At 48.4% G+C, this 26,112-nt stretch overlaps 2 protein-coding genes across 9 annotated transcripts in view; both read right to left on the reverse strand.

Annotated features, from left to right (window-relative positions):
- The window catches only part of TSPOAP1 (TSPO associated protein 1), a 145,907-nt gene extending 144,155 nt beyond the window's left edge, over positions 1-1,752 (reverse strand). For all 8 annotated transcript variants that reach the window (XM_039507753.1, XM_039507754.1, XM_039507752.1 and 5 more), the window contains exon 1: positions 1,636-1,752. The gene's annotated coding sequence lies outside the window, so the exon portion shown is untranslated. The remainder of the gene's footprint in view (positions 1-1,635) is intronic.
- On the reverse strand, positions 1,624-25,135 carry LOC120387542 (peripheral-type benzodiazepine receptor-associated protein 1-like). Its single transcript, XM_039508457.1, has 3 exons — positions 25,094-25,135; positions 5,534-5,641; positions 1,624-1,761 (listed from the first exon to the last, which is right to left on the reverse strand). Exons 1-3 carry the CDS (start codon positions 25,133-25,135, stop codon positions 1,624-1,626), a joined length of 288 nt encoding a protein of 95 aa, XP_039364391.1.
- Between the last annotated feature and the right edge of the window lie 977 nt (positions 25,136-26,112).

Raw genomic sequence — 26,112 nt, forward strand, 5'->3', positions numbered from 1 at the left:
TCACCCAGGGCATAAACAAGTCCAAGCAGGCTTTCCAGTACTAAAGAGCATCCTCTTCAGAGGGTCTTGTTCACTTAACAGGAAAGAGCAACACAAAAGCTTCAATCAGAAGCTTTCCGCCTGTTTTTCCCCTTTAGCCCCAAAGCCGGCTTCCTGGCCTGCATTGGTGGGCATTCAGCTAGATCCCCGTCTTCCCCTCAACTAAACCAGTCCCTAGCGGCTCCCCTGGAGGCTCCACACCCAGTTCACTCTGCTCGCTAGGGAGACACCACTGGGAATAGCTTCCTGCCCAGCTCCCCTGAGGAGTCTCTCCCTCCCCACCTTCCTCTTTTCTGGGCTTCCTGATTGAGCCCCTACAAACCTGTGTGAGGCCCAGGTGCCCCTTACCTAATGAACTGCTGCCCAGCTACCTAGGCAATGAACTAGCCACGGGCAGGGGGGCTGGAACGAGGGGTGCTGGGGTTGCAGCAGCACCCCCTGGCTTGAAGGGGTTCCATCACATACAGGGTTTGCAGCTTAGTTCAGTGGCTCTCAGCACCCCTGCTATACACATTGTTCCAGCGCCCCTGTCCACAGGTGGAGCTGGGTTGGCTCCTTCTCCTTAGCGAGCTTGTCACAGGGAGGTTAGGTGCCTGATCCTCTCCGGGACCTGCCCTAGGGACAACGGGTTTCTTCCTACCCCTGTCAGACAGGCTGGCTGATGCCCTGAAGCAGAAGGGCTGGTCTCGCTCTGATCTCTCTCCTCTCCTCCCACAGCACTGGGGATCTTCTATTACCCACAGAAATGGCCTGTCCATCTTTTTAATCCTCCTAAGGCAGGAGGGAACAAATCCCAACTACAGCAGCAGTTGAACCTTCAGAAGGTGAGGGCCCATTTCAAATGATCTCTTCCTAACATTGTATCTGGCGCTTACATAGCCCAGTGACTGGTGCCCCGCAGTAACAACTGAACAGGCAGGCGGTTCTGACAGTGTATGTGGGAATGAAAGACAATGCCCACAAGCCATGGGACTCTCGCCCACCGGCATCCACCGTGACCTCACTTCCCCTCTCATTTCCCATGCTGATACCTACTCCCTCTCCAGCAGCAGGTGCTCCCTCTTCCCCGGCACACCGAGGACATGCACACTGCAGACAGCCCACTGAAACCAGCCAGCCAGTGGTTACAATTCCCACCAGTTCCCACGCCCCACTATCCCATGGCCACGCTGCAGTTATCACCAAAGCGATAGGGAAGACACTCGGAGGAACACTCTGGCGGATGCTGGCATGTTAATGGGGATGGGTGTAGAGCCGAGTTACCCGATGCAGCAGGGCAGTTTGAGGGGAGAATCTCGGCCCGAGTGGTGAATTTGCTCTTTCGCTGGGTTCGGTGAGAGACAGGCTTTTGTCATTCCTGGAACTGGGTCCGTGGCTCTCGTGGGGGTTCCAAGGAAGCCTACCTGGGACACATGCTGTATCTTCTGTTAGCCAAAGCTACAGGAAAAATAACCTGCCAACTCTGCTCCAATTTGTGTTCTCCTCCAACTACGCAGTCATTGCTAGGAATAAGTAGTGGCACTGAAGGCCTGGTGGGAGGGGATGGACAGGCAGTGCCATGCCATATGCTGCTGCTGCAAAGGGTTAAACACTTACTTTGAGGTTTGCTTCCTGCAGTTTTCTTGCTCTTTCCTCCAGGCGCTTTGCGATCAGGGCCAGCTCCGCATTCTTTCTCTTCAAGTGCTTCACCTTCTCCTCAGTCTCGGGAAAGTAGCTCTTCCGCTAAGTAATGAGTGGAATGGTTAACGGCCCTTTTGCTCACCCCCTGCTCACAGCCCTACAGCCCCCCAAACCTCCATCTCCAATCTCACCCTGTCCAGGCAAGGCCTCCATTATAACTACACACTCAGAGAGCAAGAGCTGGCAGAGGGCCCTGGCAGTAGAAGATCCAGTCCATCCTCTGGGGCTAATACAGGATTCTTCAATTTCGACATTTTCTAGCATTTTGTCTGCTCAAGTTTTACACATCCCAAGTATTGAGGCTTCTACCCCATTTCCCTGAGTCTCTTCCACAGCTTCCTATGCCTCACTGTCGGTGTGTTTGTCCTGATATTCATCCTAAATATTGCCCCTTTCTTAATTTCATCCCGCTGACTTCCAGTTCAGCCCTCGCATGACATCCTACACAATTCTCCTTCTGCTGTGCTTCCATCCCTTAGCCGTTTGCAGGCTCTTATGCTGTCCCCCGAAGCATCACTTAGCCAAGCCAAGATTTAGCATTTCCAGCTCCTCTCAAACAGCAATCCTTCCATTCTCCTCAACTATTTACATTTTCTCCTCTGAGGTCCCTGCAGTTTATCTGCAGCTTTCCAGCCAGATGGTGCCCAGGACTGACTGTAAGCTTCCAAGACCACATCCTTGATTTGTGCCACAGCACATTGATCTCTCATATGCATCTACCTCTCCCCTCAGTCTCTCTAGAGATCACTGCTTTCCCAACACTCCATCCCAATCAGTCTCCATGTTTCGAATGATTTGTCTCCACATATGTTAATTCCAGTTTTCCAAGTTGTATCTCATTTTATTTTCTTCCCAGGTTTTTATTCTCTCTAAATCCTTTTTTATTATTTATCTGTCCTCACTGATAAACTGCAACTGCTCCCAATTTAGTGTCATCTGGCAATATCATCCACAGGCTGTTTGCTCCTCTTTTAGAAAGTGTTAATTAAGATGAGCCTTAAAACTCCTGCCATGCCCCAATTGGATGCTCCCCAGCGTATATGCTGTTTTCATTACCCTTCCTTTACGGGTCTTCAGTGACGAGATCGGAGTTAATGTCGGGAGTAAGAACTCATGAGACCTTGTTTGATAAATGCTTTACTAAAACGCACGTGCCCGGCATTATGGGGGAGCAGGAGTGACACCATAGTTGGGTTTGGCCAGATTCTTTATGTGGTGGGGTGATAGGGTTATCCCAAATCTGTGTATTTTGAAACATATGATTAATTTTAAATCCTTAAAGAAGATTGTAAAGTGGTTGATTTTTAAGTGCATTTTGAAGGAAAAAAACAACCTGGGCTTAATTATCATTGTCCCCAAACCAATCATTTTGGATTGTTTGTGCTTTCTTCAGAGCTTTTTTAAAATACAATAAAGCAGCATAAGGGATTAAATTAATGTGAGCAAATGTTTAGTACATGTTGTTTGGACCAATGTAAACCTTTCAGCTCATTGCAGGCCACTCCTCTGAAGGTTTGCAAAGGATTTTTTTTTTGACAGTTGAGGGTGGACAATTAACAATGCTCCAAGCGTAAGAGTTACAAGGACAGCCTGTCTACACTACAACGTTTTGTCGGCAAAAGTTATGCCACTTTAATTAAAATGCTGTTGCATGTCCACACTAGCTCCTTGTGTTGGCAGAGCTCATTTGCACTAGCAGCTCCTGCATGGACACAGAGAGCAGAGCACTGTGGGTAGCTATCCCACTGTGCAACTGGCTGCAGGGTGCTTTGGGAAGGGTTTGCAATGCCTCATGGGGCAAGTACAGCATCACATGATGCAGGTTTCTCAGTCCCATGATTCCAGGGGCATCCAAGTAGATTGTCAGCCACTTTTTCAACTGAAGTGTGTGGAGGAGAGGGAGAGGAGAATGGTGTGTCTGGGGTGGGGGAGACAGTAGGGCTGACCAACCGATCCTCAGGCAGGGGGAGGGGGACACACACACACCCACGTCAGTCCCCGGCTCTGCTCAGCACAGCAGTCTTTCCTGAAGCAGCCCGCTCTGCCTGCCTATGGTTCTGTGATTCCCTCTGAGTTCTCCCACATCAGGGTGCAGCATCCTGAGCAGCCCTGTGAGCTCTCAGCACTGAGAAATGTCAAAGCAGCACAGCAGTCCCTGCCCCCCACCCCACGCTCCCCGCAGCAGACAGCTGCCTGCCCCTGTGTTCCTAGTGCCAGGCACATCAGGAGCATTCCAATGATTTGCTCTTTGTTCCCCCGAGGAGCAGCAGGCTCAGCTGTCAGATATTCTTGGAGCTTTGAAAGGGGAGGGGCATATGCCTGCAGGGCAGTAGAGATCAAAACTGTGAGCAGAGTGGTCATGGCAGGCATTGTGGGATACTGGTGGAAGCCAGTTATGTCAACAATACAAACAGCGGCGTCTACAAACTTTGCCGCAAAAAGCTTTATGCCTCTTGTTGAGGTATTTTGTTTTATTCTGTTGGTAAAACAGCAGTTTTGCCACCAAAAGTAGCTTTGTAGTGTGTAAACCTCCCCTGTTTTGTCGGCAAAAGCTGCCTTTTGCCAACAAAACTTTGCAATGTAGACAAGGCCAACGTCATGTTACTGATGATACTAGGGTGACCAGACAGCAAATGTGAAAAATCGGAACTGTCCCTATAAAATCAGGACAGCTGGTCACCCTAGATGATACAGATTCTGAGGCAGGCTGTTACAGCTCGTTCCAGAGGAGGAATGTCTGTGCACTCGTGAGGCTGGATGCTGACACACTGGATCAGATGTTGATGCTCAGCTACAAGTACTCGCACTAGCAATGAGAGCCTAACAGGACGTCTACACTGCGGCTGGGAGAGTGCTTCCTAGCTCGGCTAGAGACATGCACTAGCTCTGCTTGAGCTGGCATGTTTAAAAAGCAGTGCAGCTTTGGGTAGCTCAGGTGGCTGCTTGGGCTAGTACACACCCAGCGGTTCCGGATGGGTTTGTACTCAGGCAGCCAGCCCGAGAGGACACCCATTGCCACCCCTGCCAAACTGGTCTTTTTAGCACGCTTGCTCCATCAGAGAAAGCGCACGTGTGTCTGCATGAGCTGTGAAGCAGGCTCCAAGCTGCAGTGCAGATGTCCCTAACAACCCTCAGAAGAGGCAACTGTAACCCACAGTGGCTCTTTCTCTCCTTCTTGTGGCTGGATCACTTATAAAGGTTTATGAGTCTACTACTGCAGCCGGCTTAGCGGCACTGCTCGTCAGCTCAAGCATTAGCAGCTGCTGCTTTTAGAGCCTAAGGTCTTGGGTTCAGTCCTGGCAGGTGACGCCAGAGAGGGATTTGAACTGCGGTGGTTCTCGGAGGCTGTGGGATGAGCTTCCCTAGCCAGGAGCAATGGGGAACGAACACAGCGGCTCTTTGTCATGCTCGGTAGTTAAACCGCTTACAGGACTTTCTTGTGGAACTTCTCCTGCCAGTGAGCTGGAGGGTGATGGCGTGTGGAGATGGGTTACAATGAAGCTGTGGCACTAATGCAGGCCCACGGTGCTGGGTTTGATGTGGCCTTTGGATCTGACCGGGTGGAAGCCTGGCTCAGGGAGCAGCTGCTATTCTTAAGCTGTGTCAGCAGACAAATCAGCATTGCCTCTTCCTCCCCGCCCCTGGTGCTGTCAGCCTGGGATTGGGTCTCTGATTGTCAGTGGGCCTGACTGGCTTCTGGGGAGGGTCACAAGAGCCAGGCATCCCTTGGCCCTGCACAATGTCCTCCAGCTCATGCTCGTCCGTGCTCCCAAGCCAACACGGACTCTACCCAAGGCCCCTCTCCCATGCTCACCAGCAGGCAGTTTTCCTCCTTCAGGCTGGTGCAGCAGTGCTGTAACTCCTCCAGTGCCCGCAGGAGCTTCCTGTTCTGCTTCACCAGGTAGCTGTAATCAGCACAACACTAGGGAGGAAGGGAAGGGAGAGACAAGCTAGGATATCACTACCACTTTGCAACGAGCTCAGATGGACACCTGCCCACCCCTACTGTCCTGCACTAGCCTCACATCCTAGGAATTCCTCCTAAAGGAGGGGGGATGGGATGGGAGGCTGGAGAGGGAGATGGGAGGGGGATGGGAAGCTGCAGGGGTGGGATGGGAGGCTGCAGGGGAGCTGGGAGGGGATGGGAGGCTGCAGGGGGAGCTGGGAGGGGGATGGGAGGTTGCAGGGGAAGCTGGGAGGGGGATGGGAGGCTGCAGGGGGAGGGGGATGGGATGGGAGGCTGCAGGGGGAGTTGGGAGGGGGATGGGAGGCTGCAGGGGGAGGGGGATGGGATGGGAGGCTGCAGGGGGAGCTGGGAGGGGGATGGGAGTCACAGGGCTCCAGGTCCTCCTGGAGACCAAGCTCAGCAGCAGCAATAGCTCCTGGCCCTTGACAGCTTCTGGCCCAGTGTTACCTCCTGCACCGGCCCCACTCTGCTGCGTAGCAGGAAGTGCACTGGCCTGGAAGTCTCCTTCTCGTCCCTGCAGCTGGGGTTTTGGTCAGGAGGTCGGGCGGCTGCCTAGCAAGCAGCACCCTGTCATTATTGTGAAGCTCCTCTGGAGCTCTGCACACACTTGCCTTTCATTACAAACACAGCTACTACTACTAGAGGAGAAGGGTATAGATGTCTTCGATTTTAAGGGACTGTTGTGATCTTCTAGTCTGTCCTCCTGGATAACACAGGCCAAGAACCTCACCCGCAATCCCTTGTGTTTGAGCTCTAGCTTGTCTCTTAGAAAGACACCTGTCCTGATATAAAGACTTCATGTGCTGGAGAATCCCTTGGTGAGCTCAGACCTGCAGAGGATTCACATGTGACTTGAGACAGGCGCATCAGAGCAGAGGGGCCTGGACCGTCCACTTTTCGCCATGGGACCCCACCCCCTGCTCCTAGGGTGACCAGATGTCCCGATTTAATACGGACAGTCCCGATATTTGGGGCTTTTTTTAGTATGGGCTCCTATTCCCCCCCACCCTCTGTCCCGATTTTTCACACTTGCTGTCTGGTCACCCTACCTGCTCCTCCTCTTCCCCCTGGAGCCCAGCCAGGGAGCCTGGGAAGTTGAGGTCCGCGCTGACTTCCCACCGCTGCCCACGCGGCTCTTCTTACTCCGACCTGGCTCCAGCTGAGGGGTGGGGCCTTGGAGCCATACCCACCATGGTACGAGCCACCTGAGCAGCTGTGGGGAGCCTGGGTCCGTCCACCTGGCCTGGGCGGGGAACCCGGGGGCAGGGACACAGGCAGGGGACTGCTTTCAGCCTGCCCGCCCCCGGTGCGGGGGCCGGCTCCCCAGCTCCACTCTGGCTTCTGGCTTGGCTGGGGGTGGGGTCTTGGGCCCCCCCACTTTTGGGAAGGTTCTGCCACCCCTGACTTGAGAACAGAGGAACAGTTTAACCTATCTGAGCTGAGCGCACTTTGGGCAGCATCCGCATCTCCCACTGACTTCCTAGCAGTCCAGCAGAGTCCTCGGCTCCACAACAAGCTCCTTCTCCCTTCCACCATGTAACCCAGCTAGTGTCCACACAGCCTGATCCCCATCCCTGAATTCTGCCATGGTAGCTTAGAGCCACCCCCAGGAGCAGTGATCTGCCAGGCGGATGGAGGGAAGGTTATACATTCCGTGTGACCCACAGATGGGCACGGGGCTCTAGTGGAGGCTGCTGGACATGGACTCTGGTGGGAGATCAGTGACTCCTGGGGGAGCAGAGTCCTGGCATGGGGAGCATGGGGGATAAGGACATGGGGGAGTAGCGATCCAGGGAGGTACGAGGGCATGTCCTCCTGACCCCAACAGCAGCTCTGTGCCAGGTTGGGCTAAGCAGAGGTTTCTATGAAAACAGTCTGAGCAGCTCCTCAGCTGGTGTCAACTGGCACAGCTCCTTTGACTTCAGTGGAGCGGCTTGACCCCAGCTGCCAATGTGACCTTTAAACGTCACTCCCACAGGAATCTGGCCTGGGGCAGTTGAGGGGGTGCTAGATGCAGTCTCAGTGGATGGGAAGCAGAGCAGAAATGCTGTTGTTGAGGCAGGGGGATTGATGAGAACAGGAAAGGCTGGGTCTCGGGCCCAACAAGGCTAAGGTGTTCTAAATCCTAGTCTTTAAGGTGCCACCGGACTCCTCGTTTATTGAACAGCTCCATGTGTTTGGGGCCTGTGATTCCCTTCAGACTCCCCCTTGCCTGGCAGTCTCTGAGATGGCACTGAAGACAGTGTTAACTCTCGTTGCTGGGGAAAAGTGCCAGTTGGTTTAGGTTGTCGTGAGTTGCTGTGGTTGATGTCTGATCCCTTCAAACCAAAACAAGACTAATCACACACACAAAATGGGGAGCGGGGAGACAATGCTAGGCAGAAAATGTCTTTCTGTTACTCTTCTGCTTGCCACCTCACTGCTGGGAAATGACAGTCCCAGCTCATGGGCTCATTGAGAGAGCGGGCAAAGGCTTTACTTCAGCTTGGCTTCCTGGCCCCAGGCCCTGGTCATGTTGCAAAAGGTGCATGTGTCTGTGGCTTGCAGTGGGGGGTGAGCCCCCTTGCTCGGGCTGTAGCTGGAGGAGTCTTGAAGAAGAGAAGGAATATGTAGGAATTATTTGCAAAACATAACTTGAATTTCAAAATGTCAAAAACGACAGCAGGTCTGTGTATAGATATGGATATAGATAACCCTGTGGTTTTGGCTTCCTGCTACTAAGCAGCCAGCCGCAGGCATGCCACAGACAGCAGTGTCCTGAAAATGACGTCTGAGCATGCAAGCTGTCACCATGTCAATGTCAAGCTTCTGACTGGCTACTCACCACAGCAAGCCACAGGCCCCATGAAAATCTGCCCAAAAACTTTTACCAGCAGCACCTGGGAACTCAGAGGCAGTTCTGTTTGTTGCCTGGAATACTGGGTTGCTGGTTACAAAGCTAGCACCCTGCCAATCCATATCTGGGCTTTGTAGGTAATAAGCAGGGGCATTATCATTGAATGTTCCTCAGTTACTGGATAATTAGTTAAAAAATGACAGTATATAGCTGGGGCTGGCAAATGCCTGTTAAATGGCTTCATTACCCCTTGAATGGCTCTTTAACAGTTTCAATGTTGTGCTAATAGGTCAAGCGGGCTGGAAGGGTTTTTCACTTGTACGGATTAGATCCCCTCTGGAGGAAGACTCACCAGGCTGCAGCAGCCAGCTGTGGTGGGAGCCTACAGGCAGGGTCAGAACAAGGATAGGAAGAGGCAGAAGGGTGAACACTAAGACCCAGGGGTGCCCCAGATTTCAGGTGCCCTACGCAGCCAAAGGCCGGCCCTGGTGGGAGGTTCTAGACGAGCATTCACCACCTCTTTGCGGTGCACTGGATGGGGCTCCTTCCTGCCATAGAACTGCAGGGCTGAGAGGACCCAGCCGTATTCGGGATGGATCTGCTTCTCCAGAGCATGTGCGTGCCCTGCCGAGACAGGAGGGACTGTCTAGACTTCAGGCTACACTTATTAAATATTCATTGCTAGAATGAAATGGCTTTTATTTTATTACACACTCCATTGTTTACCACAAACAATAATGCAGCCTCGTTCCAGGCCATGCTAATATTCCTAAGTGTTTATGGCACGAAATGCTGTCCAGACTAAGCTTTTCAAAGGCACCAAAGAGACTTAGGCAGCCAGTCTCCTTGAGGCTCCTTTGAAGATCCCTGCCTCGTAAAGGAATTAAGCTGGGATTTTCAGTCTGCCTATGGCAGTTAGGAGCATACATCTCAAGTTCACCCTTAGTCTCAGAATTTGACAGTGAACTAAACAGGTCATCGGGGCAGCGGAAAGAAGTAGTGCATGAGTGCAGCGATGCAGCGCATGTGTTCTCGGGGAAATTCTAAGGTAATCACCAGCAGTACGGGAACACAACCTCTCTCAGCCTTTGCTTCTAAAACCATAGCAAAATTGCATAAAATACAAAAGTTACACACTGCAAACTCTCCACAGCCCTCTAAGCAAATAAAAACATCACAATTATTCTGCAAAAGAGCTGGCACAGCCATGCAAGGAACAAAAACAGAAACTTCCTTTAGCAATTCAATGTACCCTGAAAAGGAGCACAGGCCTTTTCCGCTCATCACAAAAGCAAGGATGCACTTACTTTGCCATCTCTGTAGCAAACATGACCAAAAATAAAATCTCTGATTTAATCATTAAAAAAATCTCAGTTAAAGAAACATTTGAAAAATGTTGCCCAGCAAAAGCTAAAAGGATCAGTAAAAATATAAGAAGCCTATTATAGCAAGAAATGGGTCATAAAATATAGTTTAACTACAGCCAAAAACCAAAAAGCCAACAAAATTTCCAATGTAATTTTAAAATCCCAACAAAATAATGTTAGAAAGCCATTTGTGGAGTGTTAGCTCAAAATCTACAAAGGATCCCAGTACCCCATCTTAGTCCCTGCTCCTGCCGTGTGAAACAGCTGGGCAGAACCCTGCAACCATATTGAGTCCCAGTAAGCTCAGCCATGCTCCAGGTAGGCACAGGTCTCTGTCCACTTGCTTCACATTGTAGGAGCAGGTCCTTCCAGTTAGTATTCCTGTGTCTGTCCCTTATACACTGATACAAACAAACCCAGCCAACAAACCGAAAGGTGACAGTCAGGGCCGGCTCCAGGGGTTTTGGCGCCCCAAGCAGCCAAAAAATAATAAAAAAAAAAAAATCTGTGATCGCGATCCCGATCTGCGGCAATTCAGCGGGAGGTCCTTCGCTTCAAGCGGGAGTGAGGGACCCTCCGCCGAATTGCCGCCGAATACCTGGACGTGCCGCCCCTCTCAAGAGTGGCCACCCCAAGCACCTGCTTGCTAAGCTGGTGCCTGGAGCCGGCCCTGGTGACAGTGAAATAAAGAATCATCGTAACTGTGTTTAAAACCCCACAAAGTTCAATCAGATTTCAAACAATACAATAAACAAAACCAAAAAGCTAAACAATATGCAAATGAATCTGGGGTGTTGCGAAACGTTCAAGAACACAGCATGGTGCCTTCAAACACTAATTGTTAGAACTGTTTTTTTCTGCAGAAAATGTTGAGTGTCAGAAACTGAACGATTTGATTAAGAACTCCCAGTGTCGCAAGTAATGGGAGCTATAGTTGGGGGTGGCTAATACTGCCATTCTCTTATCAGAAGGTTGTTCATGCAACCCAAATTCAGATTCCTTGTGCAGTGTCCTAGCACAGTGTACCTGTCACAAGCACCTTCTAGCTAACTGATCAGGTCACGCTCACCACAGAAGTGAGGAAAGTCCAGTTCTGTTCAGCTGAATCAACAGGGGGAATTTCAGTAAAACCTACACTGACATTTAGCCAAGACAATGGGGTTTATGTTCCTACTTCTGCAAAAAGCAACACAAGCTGTTCTTATTCACATGTGGTCACAGGAAACATCACCTCCAGCAGCCTCCTTAGCCCATGCTGCTTTGCTGGCACCGTAAAGATGCAAAGGCCCCTTGGGGAGCTGACAGAGGCAGACTGCTCTGCCCTCTTCTACAGATCAATTGGTCCTTTCCCGAGAGGGGCAGCAAGGCAACCTGATAGCCCCTTCCACACTGGCCTTGCCATCCTCAGGATCAGGTAGGCTGGTTCAGAGTCCAGGTAAAGGACTGAGGAGTTAATGTGCCCCTAAAACTGAGGGGGAGAGACAAATAGGAAGGATTAAATGTGTGAACAAGGAGACAGGGACATCTCACCTGGAACCATGACCAGTTCCAATTCACTGACATTGGAGCAATTCCTCTCCATCCAAACACTTGAACAGCAAATCTAAAAGAAAATGTCTTAGCAGTCAGGCAAAAAGACAATGACACAGAAACACCTCAAGGTTGCTGTCAAAGTCAGATCAGAACTGCACACAGTATTCCCTAAAGTGTCATTTTATGTGCTTCTTCATCTCTCACAAACTGACCCAAATAGAACAATTTCAAGAGGTGACCTGAGGATCCCGAGCAGTTTCCTTTCTCCACAGGGTGAGCCTGCGGTCATCCAATGCTGAGACAGAGAGTACTTTGAACACTCTTTCCAACTGCTGATTACCAGCCGAATACACACAAGTGTAACAAGTTTTCCCTAACCCCCGAACACGAGCAGGCCTCTCTACTTGGGTGAGTGCCTTATGAGACTTTACACAGTATACTATGCTCTTCTGACAGGAAGCAAGATGCCTGGACTGTTAACAATTTAGCTCCAACACCAGGTCTTACTCAACAAAACACTACTGACAGTGACCATTACAATCTGATACCTTCCTACTTAGCTATTCAACTGGTTTTGTTTCTTTGTCTGCTTTAATAAAAAGCACTAGAAAATTCCATTGCAAAGCCAAACACTCAAAAGTTAGGAAATGCCAGTACAATCTTAATTCCACTTCTTTGTGTGTATCCATGGGTATGTCTACACTACAGGATTATTCCGATTTTACAGAAATCGATTTTTGGAAACAGATTGTATAAAGTCAAGTGCACGTGGCCACACTAAGCACATTAATTCGGTGGTGTGCATCCATGTACCGAGGCTAGCGTCGACTTCCGGAGCATTGCACTGTGGGTAGCTATCACATAGCTATCCCATAGTTCCTGAAGTCTCCCCCGCCCACTGGAATTCTGGGTTGAGATCACAATGCCTGATGGGGCCAAAAATTTGTCATGGGTGGTTATGGGTAAATGTCGCCAGTCAATTCTCCCTCCGTGAAAGCAATGGCAGACAATCATTTTGCGCCCTTTTCCCTGGATCACCCAGGCAGATGCCATAGCACAGCAATCATGGAGCCCGTTCAGCCTTTTTTCACTGTCACCGTATGTCTACTGGATGTTGCTAACAGACGCGGTACTGCAGCGCTACACAGCAGCATCCCCTTGCCTTTGCAAGTTAGCAAAGACGATTACCAGCCCTACTGTACCGTCTGCTGCTTTGCAAGTTGAAAATGACGGTTACCAGTCATACTGTACTGTCTGCTGCTGTCATGGGTGCGCCTGGCCGGTCTCAGTGAGGTCGGTAAGGGGCGCATGGACAAAAATGGGAATGACTCCCCAGGTCATTCTCTTATTTAAGTTTTGTCTAATGGAGAGTCAGTCCTGCCTAGAATATCAGGCAAGCCTACTAAAGAACCAGAGAGGCAAACGGCCGCTCTGGGTCAGAGCCCCAGACATCCCGCAGAAATGATGAGCTGCATGCCATTTTAGGGGGTGCCCCTGCAACAACCCCACCCGTTGCTTCCCACCTCCCCCACCCCTCCTGGGCTACCGTGGCAGTTATCCCCCCACTTGTGTGATGAAGTAATAAAGAATGCATGAATTTGAAACAACACTGACTTTATTGCCTCTGCAAGCAGAGATCAAAGAGGGGAGGGGAGAGCAGCCTCCAGCTGCCATGATATTCCAGGCAGCTTTGGGAGCTCAGCCAAGAATTCAAATGGTTTTTGGAGAGTGCGGGAACTGTGATATAGCTACAGTCGTCAGTCGCCCCTCCCTCCATGAGCGTTCATTTCATTCTTTGGCTTTCTTGTACTCTTGTCTCAGCTCCTTAAGTTTCAGCACTGTGTTGAGTCCCTGTTGTGGCCTCTGTCCATCATAGCCTTGGAGATTTTTTCAAATGTTTTGGCATTTCATCTATTGGAACAGAGTTCTGATAGAACAGATTCATCTCCCCATACAGAGATCCGATTCAGTATCTCCCGTACAGTCCATGCTGGAGCTCTTTTTTGATTCTGGGACTGCATGGTCACCTGTGCTGATCAGCGCTCCACGCTAGGCAAACAGGAAATGAAATTCAAAAATTCACGGGGCTTTTCCTGTCTACCTGGCCAGTGCATCCAAGTTCAGATTGCTGTCCAGAGCGGTCACAATGGTGCACTGTGGGATAGCTCCCGGAGGCCCATACCATCGAATTGCGGCCACACTAACCCTAATTCTAAATGGCAATACCGATTTCAGCGCTACTCCCCTCGTCGGGGTGGAGTTCACATATCGATATATTTTTATATAAAGGGCTTCATTGTGTGGACAGGTGCAGGGTTAGTTCGGTTTAACACTGCTGAATTCGAGATAAACTCGTAGTATAGACCAGGCCCATTAGGAGAAAGTTTGATCACAGATAGCTTTTTCCCAACAGTTCCTCTGTCCCATTCAGTGCAGAGTTGGAAGGTGTGTAATGAAAGGCTGAAGTCTGCTTTGGTCAAGGCTGATCTTATGCTTTAGGCAATGGAAAAATGGATTGTCCCCTGTCTCTGCCACAGATTTCCCATGTGATACCAGACAAGTCACTTAGCTATGAGGAGAAGGGAACCCAATTGAAATTGTTTCATTTAGAGAAGGGAAGAGTAAGAGATGATGAGAGGAGTAAAGCATTTAAATGACCTCAGGATTATTGCAGCAAAGAGTCCCGTGGCACCTTATAGACTAACAGACATATTGGAGCATGAGCTTTCATGGGTGAATACCCACTTCGTCAGATGCATTCACCCCGAAAGCTCATGCTCCAATACGTCTGTTAGTCTATAAGGTGCCACAGGACTCTTTGCTCTGATACTTGAGGACTATTACAGTAAACACTATAATTAAGGATGCCAAATAATTTCCTTTACAATAGTCACTTTTCACATTTTTATACATCTTGGAAACGCCTTCTGAACAGAAATTTTACATGCTTGGTTTCTGTCACAAGGTGATTTTTTTTATTTTTTTTTGTAAAATTTTAGCAAAATCTATCCAGTTTTTGAGTTATGAGTGAGCGAAACAAATTGCTTTCCCATTTTAAAACATTGTTCTAATAGGATTTTCCAGGACCAAAGGGCAGAAACAGCTGTGCCTTTAAAACTGAGATTAATCCTGGACATATTAGTGAAAATCTAGTATGTGTTTTACTGCAATTCCAAGCACTCATTGTACAGTGAATGTCTGAAAATCCAGCTGGGTGCCTGGGCAGTAATGTATGCCACTAAGGCACCAATCATGCAAAGAATTATCTAGATCAGTGGCACCACTATGGGCACCCGCATGGCCCCACAATATGCCAACATTTTTATGGCTGACCTGGAACAACGCTTCCTCAGCTCTCGTCCACTCATGCCCCTTCTCTTCCTATGCTACATTGATGACACCTTCTTCATCTGGACCCATGGGAAGGAGACTCTGGAAAAATTCCACCACGATTTCAACAGCTTCCACCCCACCATCAATCTCAGCCTGGACCAATCTACACGGGAGGTCCACTTCCTAGACACCATGGTGCAAATAAGTGATGGTCACATTAACACCACCCTATACCAAAAACCTACTGACTGCTATGCCTACCTTCATGCCTCCAGCTTCCATCCCGGGCACACCACACGATCCATTGTCTACAGCCAAGCACTGAGGTACAACCGCATCTGCTCCAACCCCTCAGACAGAGACCAACACCTACAAAATATCCACCAAGCATTCTCAAAACTACAATACCTGCACAAGGAAATAAGGAAACAGATCAACAGAGCCAGACGTGTACCCAGAAGCCTCCTACTGCAAGACAAACCCAAGAAAGAAACCAACAGGACTCCACTGGCCATCACATACAGTCCCCAGCTAAAACCCCTCCAATGCATCATCAGGGATCTACAACCCATCCTGGACAATGATCCCTCACTTTCACAGGCCTTGGGTGGCAGGCCAGTCCTCGCCCACAGGCAACCTGCCAACCTGAAGCATATTCTCACCAGTAACTGCACACCACACCATAGTAACTCTAACTCAGGAACCAATCGATGCAACAAACCTCGCTGCCAACTCTGCCCACACATCTATACCAGCAACACCATCACAGGACCTAACCAGATCAGCCACACCATCACTGGTTCATTCACCTGCACGTCCACCAATGTAATATACGCCATCATATGCCAGCAATGCCCCTCTGCTATGTACATCGGCCAAACTGGACAGTCCCTATGGAAAAGGATAAATGGACACAAATCAGATATTAGGAATGGCAATATACAAAAACCTGTAGGAGAACACTTCAATCTCCCTGGACACACAATAGCAGATCTAAAGGTAGCCATCCTGCAGCAAAAAAACTTCAGGACCAGACTTCAAAGAGAAACTGCTGAGCTTCAGTTCATCTGCAAATTTGACACCATCAGCTCAGGATTAAACAAAGACTGTGAATGGCTTGCCCACTACAGAACCAGTTTCTCCTCCCTTGGTTTTCACACCTCAACAGCTAGAAGAGGGCCTCATCCTCCCTGATTAAACTAACCTCGTTATCTCTAGCCTGCTTCTTGCTTGCATATATATACCTGCCCCTGGAAATTTCCACTACATGCATCCGATGAAGTGGGTATGCACCCACGAAAGCTCATGCTCCAATATGTCTGTTAGTCTATAAGGTGCCCCAGGACTCTTTGCTGCTCTTCTAGAGTTTTGTAAGTAGTTCCACTGGCTGGGGTGGCACATGCTAGCCGCCTGGGTACAATCCCGCCTGACCCCATGTGCTGCCACCATGGCCACTCTGCTATTTTTAGTACACTAGCTTGAGCAGAGCTAGCATGTGTCTGTCTACCACACCGGAAAGCACCCTCCCAGGGGCAGTGTGTGAAGTATATGTATATAAGTCTTTGTGGGATCAGCGCCTTAGGTTTAAGCTATCGTAGGAACTCTGGATATGATGCACATGTGTCCTGCTAAACCAATTTAACAGGGAAATTACTAGTGCACTGAAGCCAAGACCTGCCACAGTGAAGATTCCTACATTAATGTTAAATTTGGCATGTTGCACATACAGGTTGAAATCCAAGTGCCAAAGAGTCAATGGGAATTTTGTGATTGATTTCAATGGATTTCACCCACTGAATAGTTTCTATTCCTGTTTACCCTGATAAATGTGCAGTTGAGTGTAGAGATACATTTTTAATAATTTTATTTTTATTGCATTCAAGATAAACATTAAGAGGAGGCATTACACGGAAATCAGAGTACTGAATGGTGTGTCAGGTAACAAGGGGAAAGGGCTGCTAAAATGCTCAGTCAATAGGAATGCTTCTTACAAATTAAAAACACTTAGGAATTAAAAATTCTAGATAATTCGTAAATGACATCCTCGTTTTTTCTTCAGATTGCTTTTGTATGTAATATAAACGGAACTTATGATCATACACTGGCCCTTTCCTGTGTCAAAATTTAAAGATAAAGAGAGAGACAACAGAAGCTAAAAACATAAAGTAGTAGTCCTATATGTTGGCTCTGTTTTATCCGGAGATTGGCAATAATTATTGTTGAATCAGCTAAATATCTGGTTTATTATATCCTTTTTTGTTTGTTTCTTTCTGTTTTATTTTTTAAAAATTAATCCAGAATAAGTATAGATAATAAACTGTTCTTCACCTCCAGCTAATCTTCATTATAAACCTAATTGCTGATAATATCTTGGGCAATGGATTGATTAACTTGAGTGTAACTCAGGTGTCCCCTGAGCAGTGGTATCAAACCCGTGGCCTTCGGGCTCTGTCCAGCTCACTCGATGCATTTATATGGCCTGCTTCATATTCTCAGAATCTCAGGTTTCATTTTAAAACAGCAGGCAACTCCCTAGTCTTCCTGGGTACAAAGAAAGTCTTCCCAAAGCAAACCAAGTGTAACCACCACAGTGACACTCCCTTAGGGTATGTTTACACTTAAAACGCTACAGTGGCATAGCTACACTGCTGTAGCGCTTCAGTAGAGACGCTTTCTGCAGTGATGGCAGGGGCTCTCCTGTTGTTGTAGTTAATCCAACTCCCCGAGAGGTGGTATCTAAGTTAAAGGAAGAATTCTTCCAACCTAGCACTACCTACATAGGGGGTTAGGTTGACATAGCTGTGTATTTTTCACATCCCAGAGAGATGTAGCTAGGCCAATGTCAATTTCCAGTGTAGACCAGCCCTGAGTCTGCAGACAGCCTGCAATGGTGACTCTGAAAGATCTGATCTCCCATCCCCATTAATCTCACTGGAATGTTAACTCTAGGGCCTGATGACATTTGAATGTAACCATTAACCATTAAATTGTTAGCAGATGTAGTGGAGAAGGAGGTGGGAGTGAGGCTGAAGTCAGGTACACTACTGCTTTGAGCAGGGGGTTGGACTAGATGACCTCCTGAGGTCTCTTCCAACCCTGATATTCTATGATTCTCTCTCAGGGGTGCACAATGTAGTTATACAGACCTAACCCCTGTGTAGACAGCACTATGTTGGTAGGAAAGCTTTTCCCCTAACGGAGCTACCGCCTGTCACAGAGGTGGATTATCTATGCCAACAGGGGAACCTCTCCAGCTGGTTTAGGAGCATCTTCACATAAGTGCTACAGTGATGCAGCTGCGCCAGTGCAGCATTTTAAGTGTAGACCTGCCCTGATAGCACAGAGGCATTGGGAGTTACTGGGAGGAAGGGAATGGAGTGGGAAGAATCGAGCAGAGACACTCAAAGACAGAGCAGAGGGAGATGAGGCTGGGAAGGAAGTGAAGCAAAGGACAGCAGCTTTAAAGGGCAGAATATTTCCCCAGGGAGTAATACTTAATGCCCCAAAGAGCTCCTTACCACACAGTAAATAATGCTAAAGGGCTGGCTGTACCTCCTTCAGTGATGTTCTTTACACAGTAAAGCGTTGCTCTGAAAGGTTAGTTATGACTTTTGACCCATGGACCCAGTGGGAGCTTTGCAATGGTATGAGGACTCTTAAATGTACACCCTGCCCCACAGACCACCAATAAAAATAGCAACAAAGAGTCCTGTGGCACCTTAAAGACTAACAGATGTATTGGAGCATGAGCTTTCGTGGGTGAATACCCACTTCGTCAGACGCATGTAATGGAAATTTCCAGAGGCAGGTATAAATATGCAGGCAAGAATCAGTCTGGAGATAACGAGGTTAGTTCATTTGCAAATTTGACACCATCAGATCAGGATTAAACAAAGACTGTGAATGACTAGCCAACTACAAAAGCAGTTTCTCCTCCCTTGGTGTTCACACCTCAACTGCTAGCAGAGGACCTCACCCTCCCTGATTAAACTAACCTCGTTATCTCCAGACTGATTCTTGCCTGCATATTTATACCAGTCTCTGGAAATTTCCATTACATGCATCTGATGAAGTGGGTATTCACCCACGAAAGCTCATGCTCCAATACATCTGTTAGTCTTAAAGGTGCCACAGGACTCTTTGTTGCTTTTTACAGATCCAGACTAACACGGCTACCCCTCTGATGAATAAAAATAGATTTCTCCCCCATCCCCCCACAGCAGGATGAATTGACATTCCCACCTAGTGCCTGGTACTTCACCAAGGAAGTCAACGGGAGTGTTGCTAGTCGCATCAGTGGGTGCAGGGTGATCCTCTGGAGCCCAGGGGCAGTCAATAGATCTATCATTTAGTAACACTTTGGGGCAAGCACATTCACTCCCCATTGTTTACCTTTTTCAGGAGTGTTGAGATGGTGTGTTGTTCTGAGCAGGCTGAGGTCAGTGTGGACTCACTGACATTACACTCACCTGTAACATGAGAGTATTGGCACAACCAGTAGGTTCAAGGTAAACCTTTTGCCCCCCCACAGTCAATGTGTTCAGTGATCTGAAGGTTGCTTCCCAGAATGCATAGTAAGGAGTCATTTACATTGTCAGCTGTCAACTTGGAATGTACGGAATGGTGCAGCGGTGCTCAAAAATCTGTGCATGTAATGGCATCTCCATAACAGTGTATGAGTGACAGTGACGGGCAATCAGAATTAGAGCATCCTACATGTAGATCTGGATTCATTTTGTTCAAAGGTTAAGGAAAATAGCACTGTCTATTCAGTATGTTGTGCAGCATTTGCTCACAAGTGTTGCCAATAGAGGCTTCAAAGGGGTATTAAAGTGATCTCTGCCACTGATTATCTGAAAGGGGACATTAAGAATGTTATGATCTCAAGCTCAGGGTATATAACTTGGGCAATGCACATGTGAATGTTTCTCAAGGAAGAATAGGCACTTATCTGGGTTAGGCCACCAGACAAATATTACGTCTAATCAGTTCTTCCTCAGTTTTGTGGGTGGGCGGGTGTTAGTGCCCACATGTAGGAAATGTCTAGCATTTAAGTACATATGGAAATCTGTAGAAGGTAGATTAGATTTAGTTTTGAGCTGTTCAAAATTCAGTAGTGTTGTATCGTGGACATAGGTGACACTGACAGTCCTTTAGTAGCTCATCTTTTAAAATGAGCAGCTTCCTGTTCTGAAAGACAGTCTGGCCCAAAGGAACCACATGAATCTAGGACAACCAATGTCCTTGGTAACCTTTCTCCATGTAGGTAGAGTGGTTCCTATGGGAGGGTGTTGTCAGATCTCCTGAGGGATCTGCTCCATAAATCAGGTTGGAAAGAAGAGCAGCCTGCTGGCGTTATCAGATGCTGTCATGTGGGGCTGTTGTTCTGAGTTTTAGTAAAATATAACCAGCTCCAAACACAGAACTACAGCTGCCCGGCTGTAGTATCCCCACTTGTAGTATCCCCTACTCCTGTTTTCTGTCACTGGAGCTTCAGCAAGCGGATTCTTGGTCTCAGATGTTCCTCTTTATTACGTATCAGAGGGGTAGCCGTGTTAGTCTGGATCTGTAAAAGCAGCAAAGAGTCCTGTGGCACCTTATAGACTAACAGACGAATTAGAGCATGAGCTTTCATGGGTGAATCCAATGAAGTGAGTATTCACCCACGAAAGCTCATGCTCTGATACGTCTGTTAGTCTATAAGGTGCCACAGGACTCTGCTCTTTATTACGCTGACTCAGTCAAACATACATGGGTGTGATTTCCTAAAGCACTCAGCTTGGGCCCAACTCTGAACACTAGTGAAAATCCTACCAGATGTTGGTACGTTATTCCACCTCAGGTCTTGAAGTGAGGGATAGTAACTAGGGAGCAGATCTGGGGTTAGTTCAATTAAAACAGGGGTATTGGTCCCCACAGCAATCTCTGAGGGGACCCTCCACTTTGCAAATTAATTCAAGAGCCTTGCTGGCTGGGTTCATAGGAGTATCACCACTGACTGGACCTGGTCATATTTGCTCAAGAACTACCTCCAGCACTGAAGGCCTGTGAGACACACATCTGGAATGGAAGTATGTATTTCACCAATATAAAACAGGATGGTATCTGTCAAGAGAACAATGTTATGTTCTTTATCATGGACTGTGTTGCCCTAAATCTCTGGAGAATCTCTGATGACTATTGCAAGCAGTTAAAGAGAAAGAGGGGATGAAGTATGTCCTTCCCTGCTGCTTCTTAGAGACAAAGGCTCTGACTCCAAGTTCAAATAGAGAGCTTCATGTGGAGAACTGCAGAAGAGTTATAAACTGGTGTCCAAAATTACATCTCTGGCACTATAAAAAGATAGTCCCAAAGAACCTTATAAAATGTTTCAGCAGTGTGGGTGAATAACGACACAGCTAGAGAGAGGTTTGCTGATATCTTATTGCCTAGATTAATGATATTGCTCCCAATATGTACAATCTTCTGGCCTTTTATCTTTTGTCAAGAGTGTGGGTATACTGGTTTTCTAACATGAAGTGGGCAATTTTCCCTCTTTAAGGAAGTTATAGAACTTTTGAAGTACCTGAGACACTAAAAACTCATGAACAAATGTATACAACTCGCTGCTAAAGCCATCTGGTGCTGGAGACTTGCCATTTGGAAAGTCTTTTACAGCATTTTCAAATTCATCTGTTGATATGTCTGCTTCAAATTGTACCTTTTTATCTTCTGATATTCAGTAATTGCAGGATTTTAGGAGACTTTAAGTGTGAATAGAGTTTTCAGTAGAATTTTTAAATGTCCAGTGGTGTGGGCTGTCCAGACTGAGAGACCTTGGTTCTGATTTTTCAGCTTTGCTGAGTACCTGAAGCTCCCATTGACCTCAGCTGAAGTTGTGAGTGCTCAGCACGTCAGAAAATCAGATCTGAGGTGTTTCAGGTTGGCATCCAGAAAATAAGAAATGTACACAGTGGCCAGGCCCACCCCACCAAGCACAGAAGCCATGCCAGCCACAACTGGTACCCAAACTGCAAGGTTTTCAGAACAGAATCAACTTCTGCGCTCCCCCAGCAACAAAATATCCCAGGGTGCATTACTGGGCCATGCACTCTGATGGTGAACACCCTGCCCTGCAGGAGCACATGTTTGGTTTTCAGAAGGCACTGGTTACTGCTGGTGACAGCAGCCCTGTTAGAGGACAAACAACTTCTATTTCCAGAACAAGCACAGCACACACAACAGCATTATAAGCTTCACCTCACCAGGCCCACCCACATGCCCCAGCTCTGACCTGGAAGAACCAGCCCTCAGACAAGAGGGTAGCATCCTGTCTCTGCCCATTCACTCCCAGCCTCCGCTAACATTATTCTGTGACACAAGCACCTGCCTGCTAGGAACTGGATTGAGAGACCACATTTCACACAGGCCAATCACATATCAGTATCTGTTATCGCTTGATAGCGAATTACGCTCCTGTGACCTAGGATGTTAAGTTGTGACTGCCATCGGGGGAGCAATCCAGGGCCGCACTCGATAAGCTTTAATCATCTTGTGTTTGACATCAGGATGAGACGTTTAACTCTTTCCCAGTGGGAGACACGCTAACTCTGCTGGAACTCTGACTCACTGCACAGCAGCAGCGCCCACGGCTACTGACAACCAGGGACAGGAGAGGCAACTCCCAGAATGAGAGGTGTGCATGAGAGGAGGAGAACATAGGGCATCAAAGGGGTCACCCAGCCAAGTGTCTGCAGGATCCTTATGGGGGTACCCAGGCAAGCAGTCTGCAGAAACGTACAAGGCTGGGAGGGTTCAGGATTGTATCTGTGCAATGACTGCTATCACTGAACCTCCTCAGCAGCTATGACCATGAGCTAATGGAACAAGTCCCCTGCTAGGAGCCAGAGCAGAGGCAGAACCTCTATAAAGCAAGCACAGAGATGGATGTGTGATACACTGAACAGTGGATTACCCAAGGCAACATCAGAACTAGTCATCTCCTCCCCACCTCACACACAGCCCTGCACTCTCCCTGCACCTCTCTACTTCCAGCCTGGGCTCCAGGACCCTGCAAGGTGGGAGGGTCACAGGGCCTGGGCTCCAGCCCGAGCCCAGAAGTCTACACAGCAATGAAACTGCCCCGCAGCCCAAGCTGCACAAGCCCAAGTCGTCTGGCACAGGCCAGCCATGGGTTTTTCTTTGCTGTGTAGACATACCCTTAGTTTTACTGCAGGTAAACTCACCATGGTCAGCGATCTTACCTCACAGTAAACTAAAGCTCCTGCTCTTCTCCATGTGTCACCTCAGGATAATTCAAGTGCATTAGCTACCCCAAGATAAAAAAACGCATCTCTTTTAGTTGTGAAGACAAGGTCTCCAATACCTTATCAGGGAGTCACGCAATTTGCATTTGCCAGATCAGGGACTAATGAGGAACAACAGCACACCAGAAGTGCTGAACTCCAGTGAGCACAGCAACTAGACTTCTGGCAGCAGCTTTCGCCCCCTTCTGAGAATACATCTACAGCATGAACTGGGATTGTGATTCCCAGCTCATGTTATCACACTCATACTCTCTCTCCTTCAGCTAGTGCACTAAAACCAGTAGTAAAGCTGGGGTAGCATGCACAGCAGAGAACAGTAGCACAAGCAAGCCAGGATGAGTACAAACCTGCCTCCACCCCATGGGTACCGTGCTACGCTCGTTACACTACAATTTTGAGTGTGACTCCCTAACAAAGTGAACTTTTCAAGTGTTTGCATTAAACAGGGCATTCAAAAAAACCAAACGTGTTCGAAGAACAAACTGGACACTAGGAAGTTTAGACTTGAAATTAAACGAAGGTTTCTAACCATCAGAGGAGTGAAGTTCTGGAACAGCCTTCCAAAAGACACATCTGGCTTCAAGACTAAGCTTGAGACATTTATGGAGGGGATGGTATGATGGAATAGCCTAATTTTGGCAATTAATTCATCTTTGATTATTAGCAGGTAAATATGCCCAGTGGTCTGTGATGGGATGTTAGATGGGGTGGGATCTGAGTTACTACAGAGAATTCTTTCCTGGGTGCTGCTTGATGAGTCTTGCCCACATGCTCAGGGTTTAACTGATCACCATATTTGGGGTCGGGAAGGAATTTTCCTCCAGGGCAGATTGGCAGAGGCCCTGGGGTTTTTCTCCTTCCTCTGCAGCGTGGGGCACAGGTCACTTGCTGGAGGATTCTCTGCACCTTGAGGTCTTTAAACCATGATTTGAGGACTTCAGTAACTCAGACATAGGTTAGGGGTTTGTTACAGGAGTGGATAGGTGATATTCTGTGGCCTGCATTGTGCAGGAGGTCAGACTAGATGATCATAATGGTCCCTTCTGACCTTAAAGTCTATGCGTCTATGAACTAAAGCCATGTCCCTTCACACACAATTAGTTTTCACTTGCAGTTTCTCTAATGTGCCAAACCTGCCACTTTCCAGGAATACAGGGTAGACATGTCCTGAATACCTATTGTAAAACACCCAACCCCTTTTCAGGCCTTCTCTGTCTATCACTGTAATAATGGGCCCAGACTCTATTTTTCCCCTTTTCAGAAAGCCTGGCTGGGCCATTCCCATGTCCCGCGTGCTGCCATTGGTGGGGTTCTCACAGTAATTCCTGGATTCCCCAAGAGGACACGGAGGGAGTGTGACGTGTCCAGGAGAGGAGGGAATTTACAAACTGTGGAATGCTGTTGCCCTGTCCCCAGGGAGATGCTGGATGGAGTCAGGTACTGAACTGGCTGAATGATGCCTGGGGTTACCTGCAAACCGTGGTGCAAGTGCCTGGGGCCAGCAGACCCACACTGCATCACCTCAGCAGATAAAGGATATAATGGAAGAAGCTTCCAATTAATCCCATCGCACTCTCCAGTCTGAAAGCCAGGAGCGAGGAGAGGCTGCAGTGACAAAAAGATCTACCTTCCCCTTTGCACTGCACAGTGACTGCATCTGCTGAAAACCAGCACCCCCCCACAGTCAGGTAGCTCTCATCCAAGCTCCACAAACCATCCTCCAGCACTGGCCAAAGTACAGCCAATTGGAGATCCCTGCAAAAGGGCAACCAGCTAGACAGGTGCCTTCACTTTCAGTCCTCCAAGCAACACACACAGTCATTCCTCGGAACTGACCTCAAGCCCACAGCAAAGCTTTACTGAGCTGTAGATGTGAGGGTTCAGTCATGGAGAGACAGCCTGTTCCTCTCTCCACACTAAGTCAGTGTTGATGTCTCATCTCACAAGCACCCCAGCTGACACACCAACATGACTCTCTTTCTTTAACTGAAACGCATGCGGCAGTTCCCCACGTGAAAGCAAATGGCCTTACCTTGGAGGATCCATCTGTCTGGTAGTGTCTGAGCCCCTCCATTGCACACTGAGGCCTAATGCTCTCCAAAGGTTGCATTGGCACCTCCCATTGGCCTGGGGCCCACAGGGAGGTTTCCTGGGATTGCATCAGGACTGACTGGTTTCTGACTTCCTCTAGACCAGTCTCTGGCACCCCAGGCGTCAGTTCAAGAACTACCCCGTTGCCAGTATCCACCAAAGGGGCTCCACCTTCTTGCGTATCTGTCACCAAGGCTGAGTCCTGACATACAAGAGCTTCAGGGACTATGCTGCTGTGCCATGCCGGACAGCCCTGACATGGTGACAGCTGTATTAAGTCAGCATGTGGCTTCATTTCTTCCTGCTTCTCCATGTCTTTCTGTGGGGCAATGTGCTTCTCTCAAACACTGATCCCACCCTGTCTATGGCTAGGAATTTTCTGCAGCCACAGAGCTCCAGAGGACAGGATAAAAACCCTGAAGGCATCACAGCCTGAGCACCGGAGAGAATCCCAGGAACATCTTGGGCTGCATTTCTTCACTGCTGGGATAAAAGGAAATGGACGAGTCTCTCTGCTAGGAAAGGGTTACCTCGCATCATCCTCATTGTGACCTGTCAAAGGTTTTGCAGACTGAAAATCCACGGTTTGAGCTCCCGCTCCTTCCCATCATACAAAGACTGCTAAATGAACTGCAGAATATCAGGGTCTGTGTTCTCAGCTGCAGATCCTCAATGCACTGACCGGCTCTGTCATCACTCAGCAGGGTCTCCGGTTCTCATTCCCAGAGCAAACAGCATCCAGCAGGCCTGCTTATTTATTCAGGGTCTGATGCTCATCTGCAGCTCTGTGCTATGGAGGCCTTGTCCGATCTAGTGCTTGCCTCATACTCACACACACTGAAGCGATGACGTAAGTGGAGGGGCTGGTAAAGTTGTCAGCCCTTAACAGCTCCAAGGAATCCTTCCATGCTGCTTGCTAGATTTTTCCAGTGCATGCTCCATTGCCAGCTGTGGAATCAC

The sequence above is a fragment of the Mauremys reevesii genome, linkage group 20, assembly GCF_016161935.1.
Source record: "Mauremys reevesii isolate NIE-2019 linkage group 20, ASM1616193v1, whole genome shotgun sequence".
NCBI classification, from domain to species: Eukaryota; Metazoa; Chordata; order Testudines; family Geoemydidae; genus Mauremys; species Mauremys reevesii.

Bases quoted from the DNA above. Each gene is read 5' to 3' on its own strand.
- LOC120387542 (XM_039508457.1), bottom strand. From the start codon at position 25,135: ATGGAGGGGCTCAGACACTACCAGACAGATGGATCCTCCAAG. The intron at 5,642-25,093 runs GTAAGGCCATTT...CTTCCTCCCTAG, and splicing joins AGACAGATGGATCCTCCAAG to TGTTGTGCTGATTACAGCTA. The intron at 1,762-5,533 runs GTGAGCATGGGA...CTCATTACTTAG, and splicing joins AGGAGGAAAACTGCCTGCTG to CGGAAGAGCTACTTTCCCGA.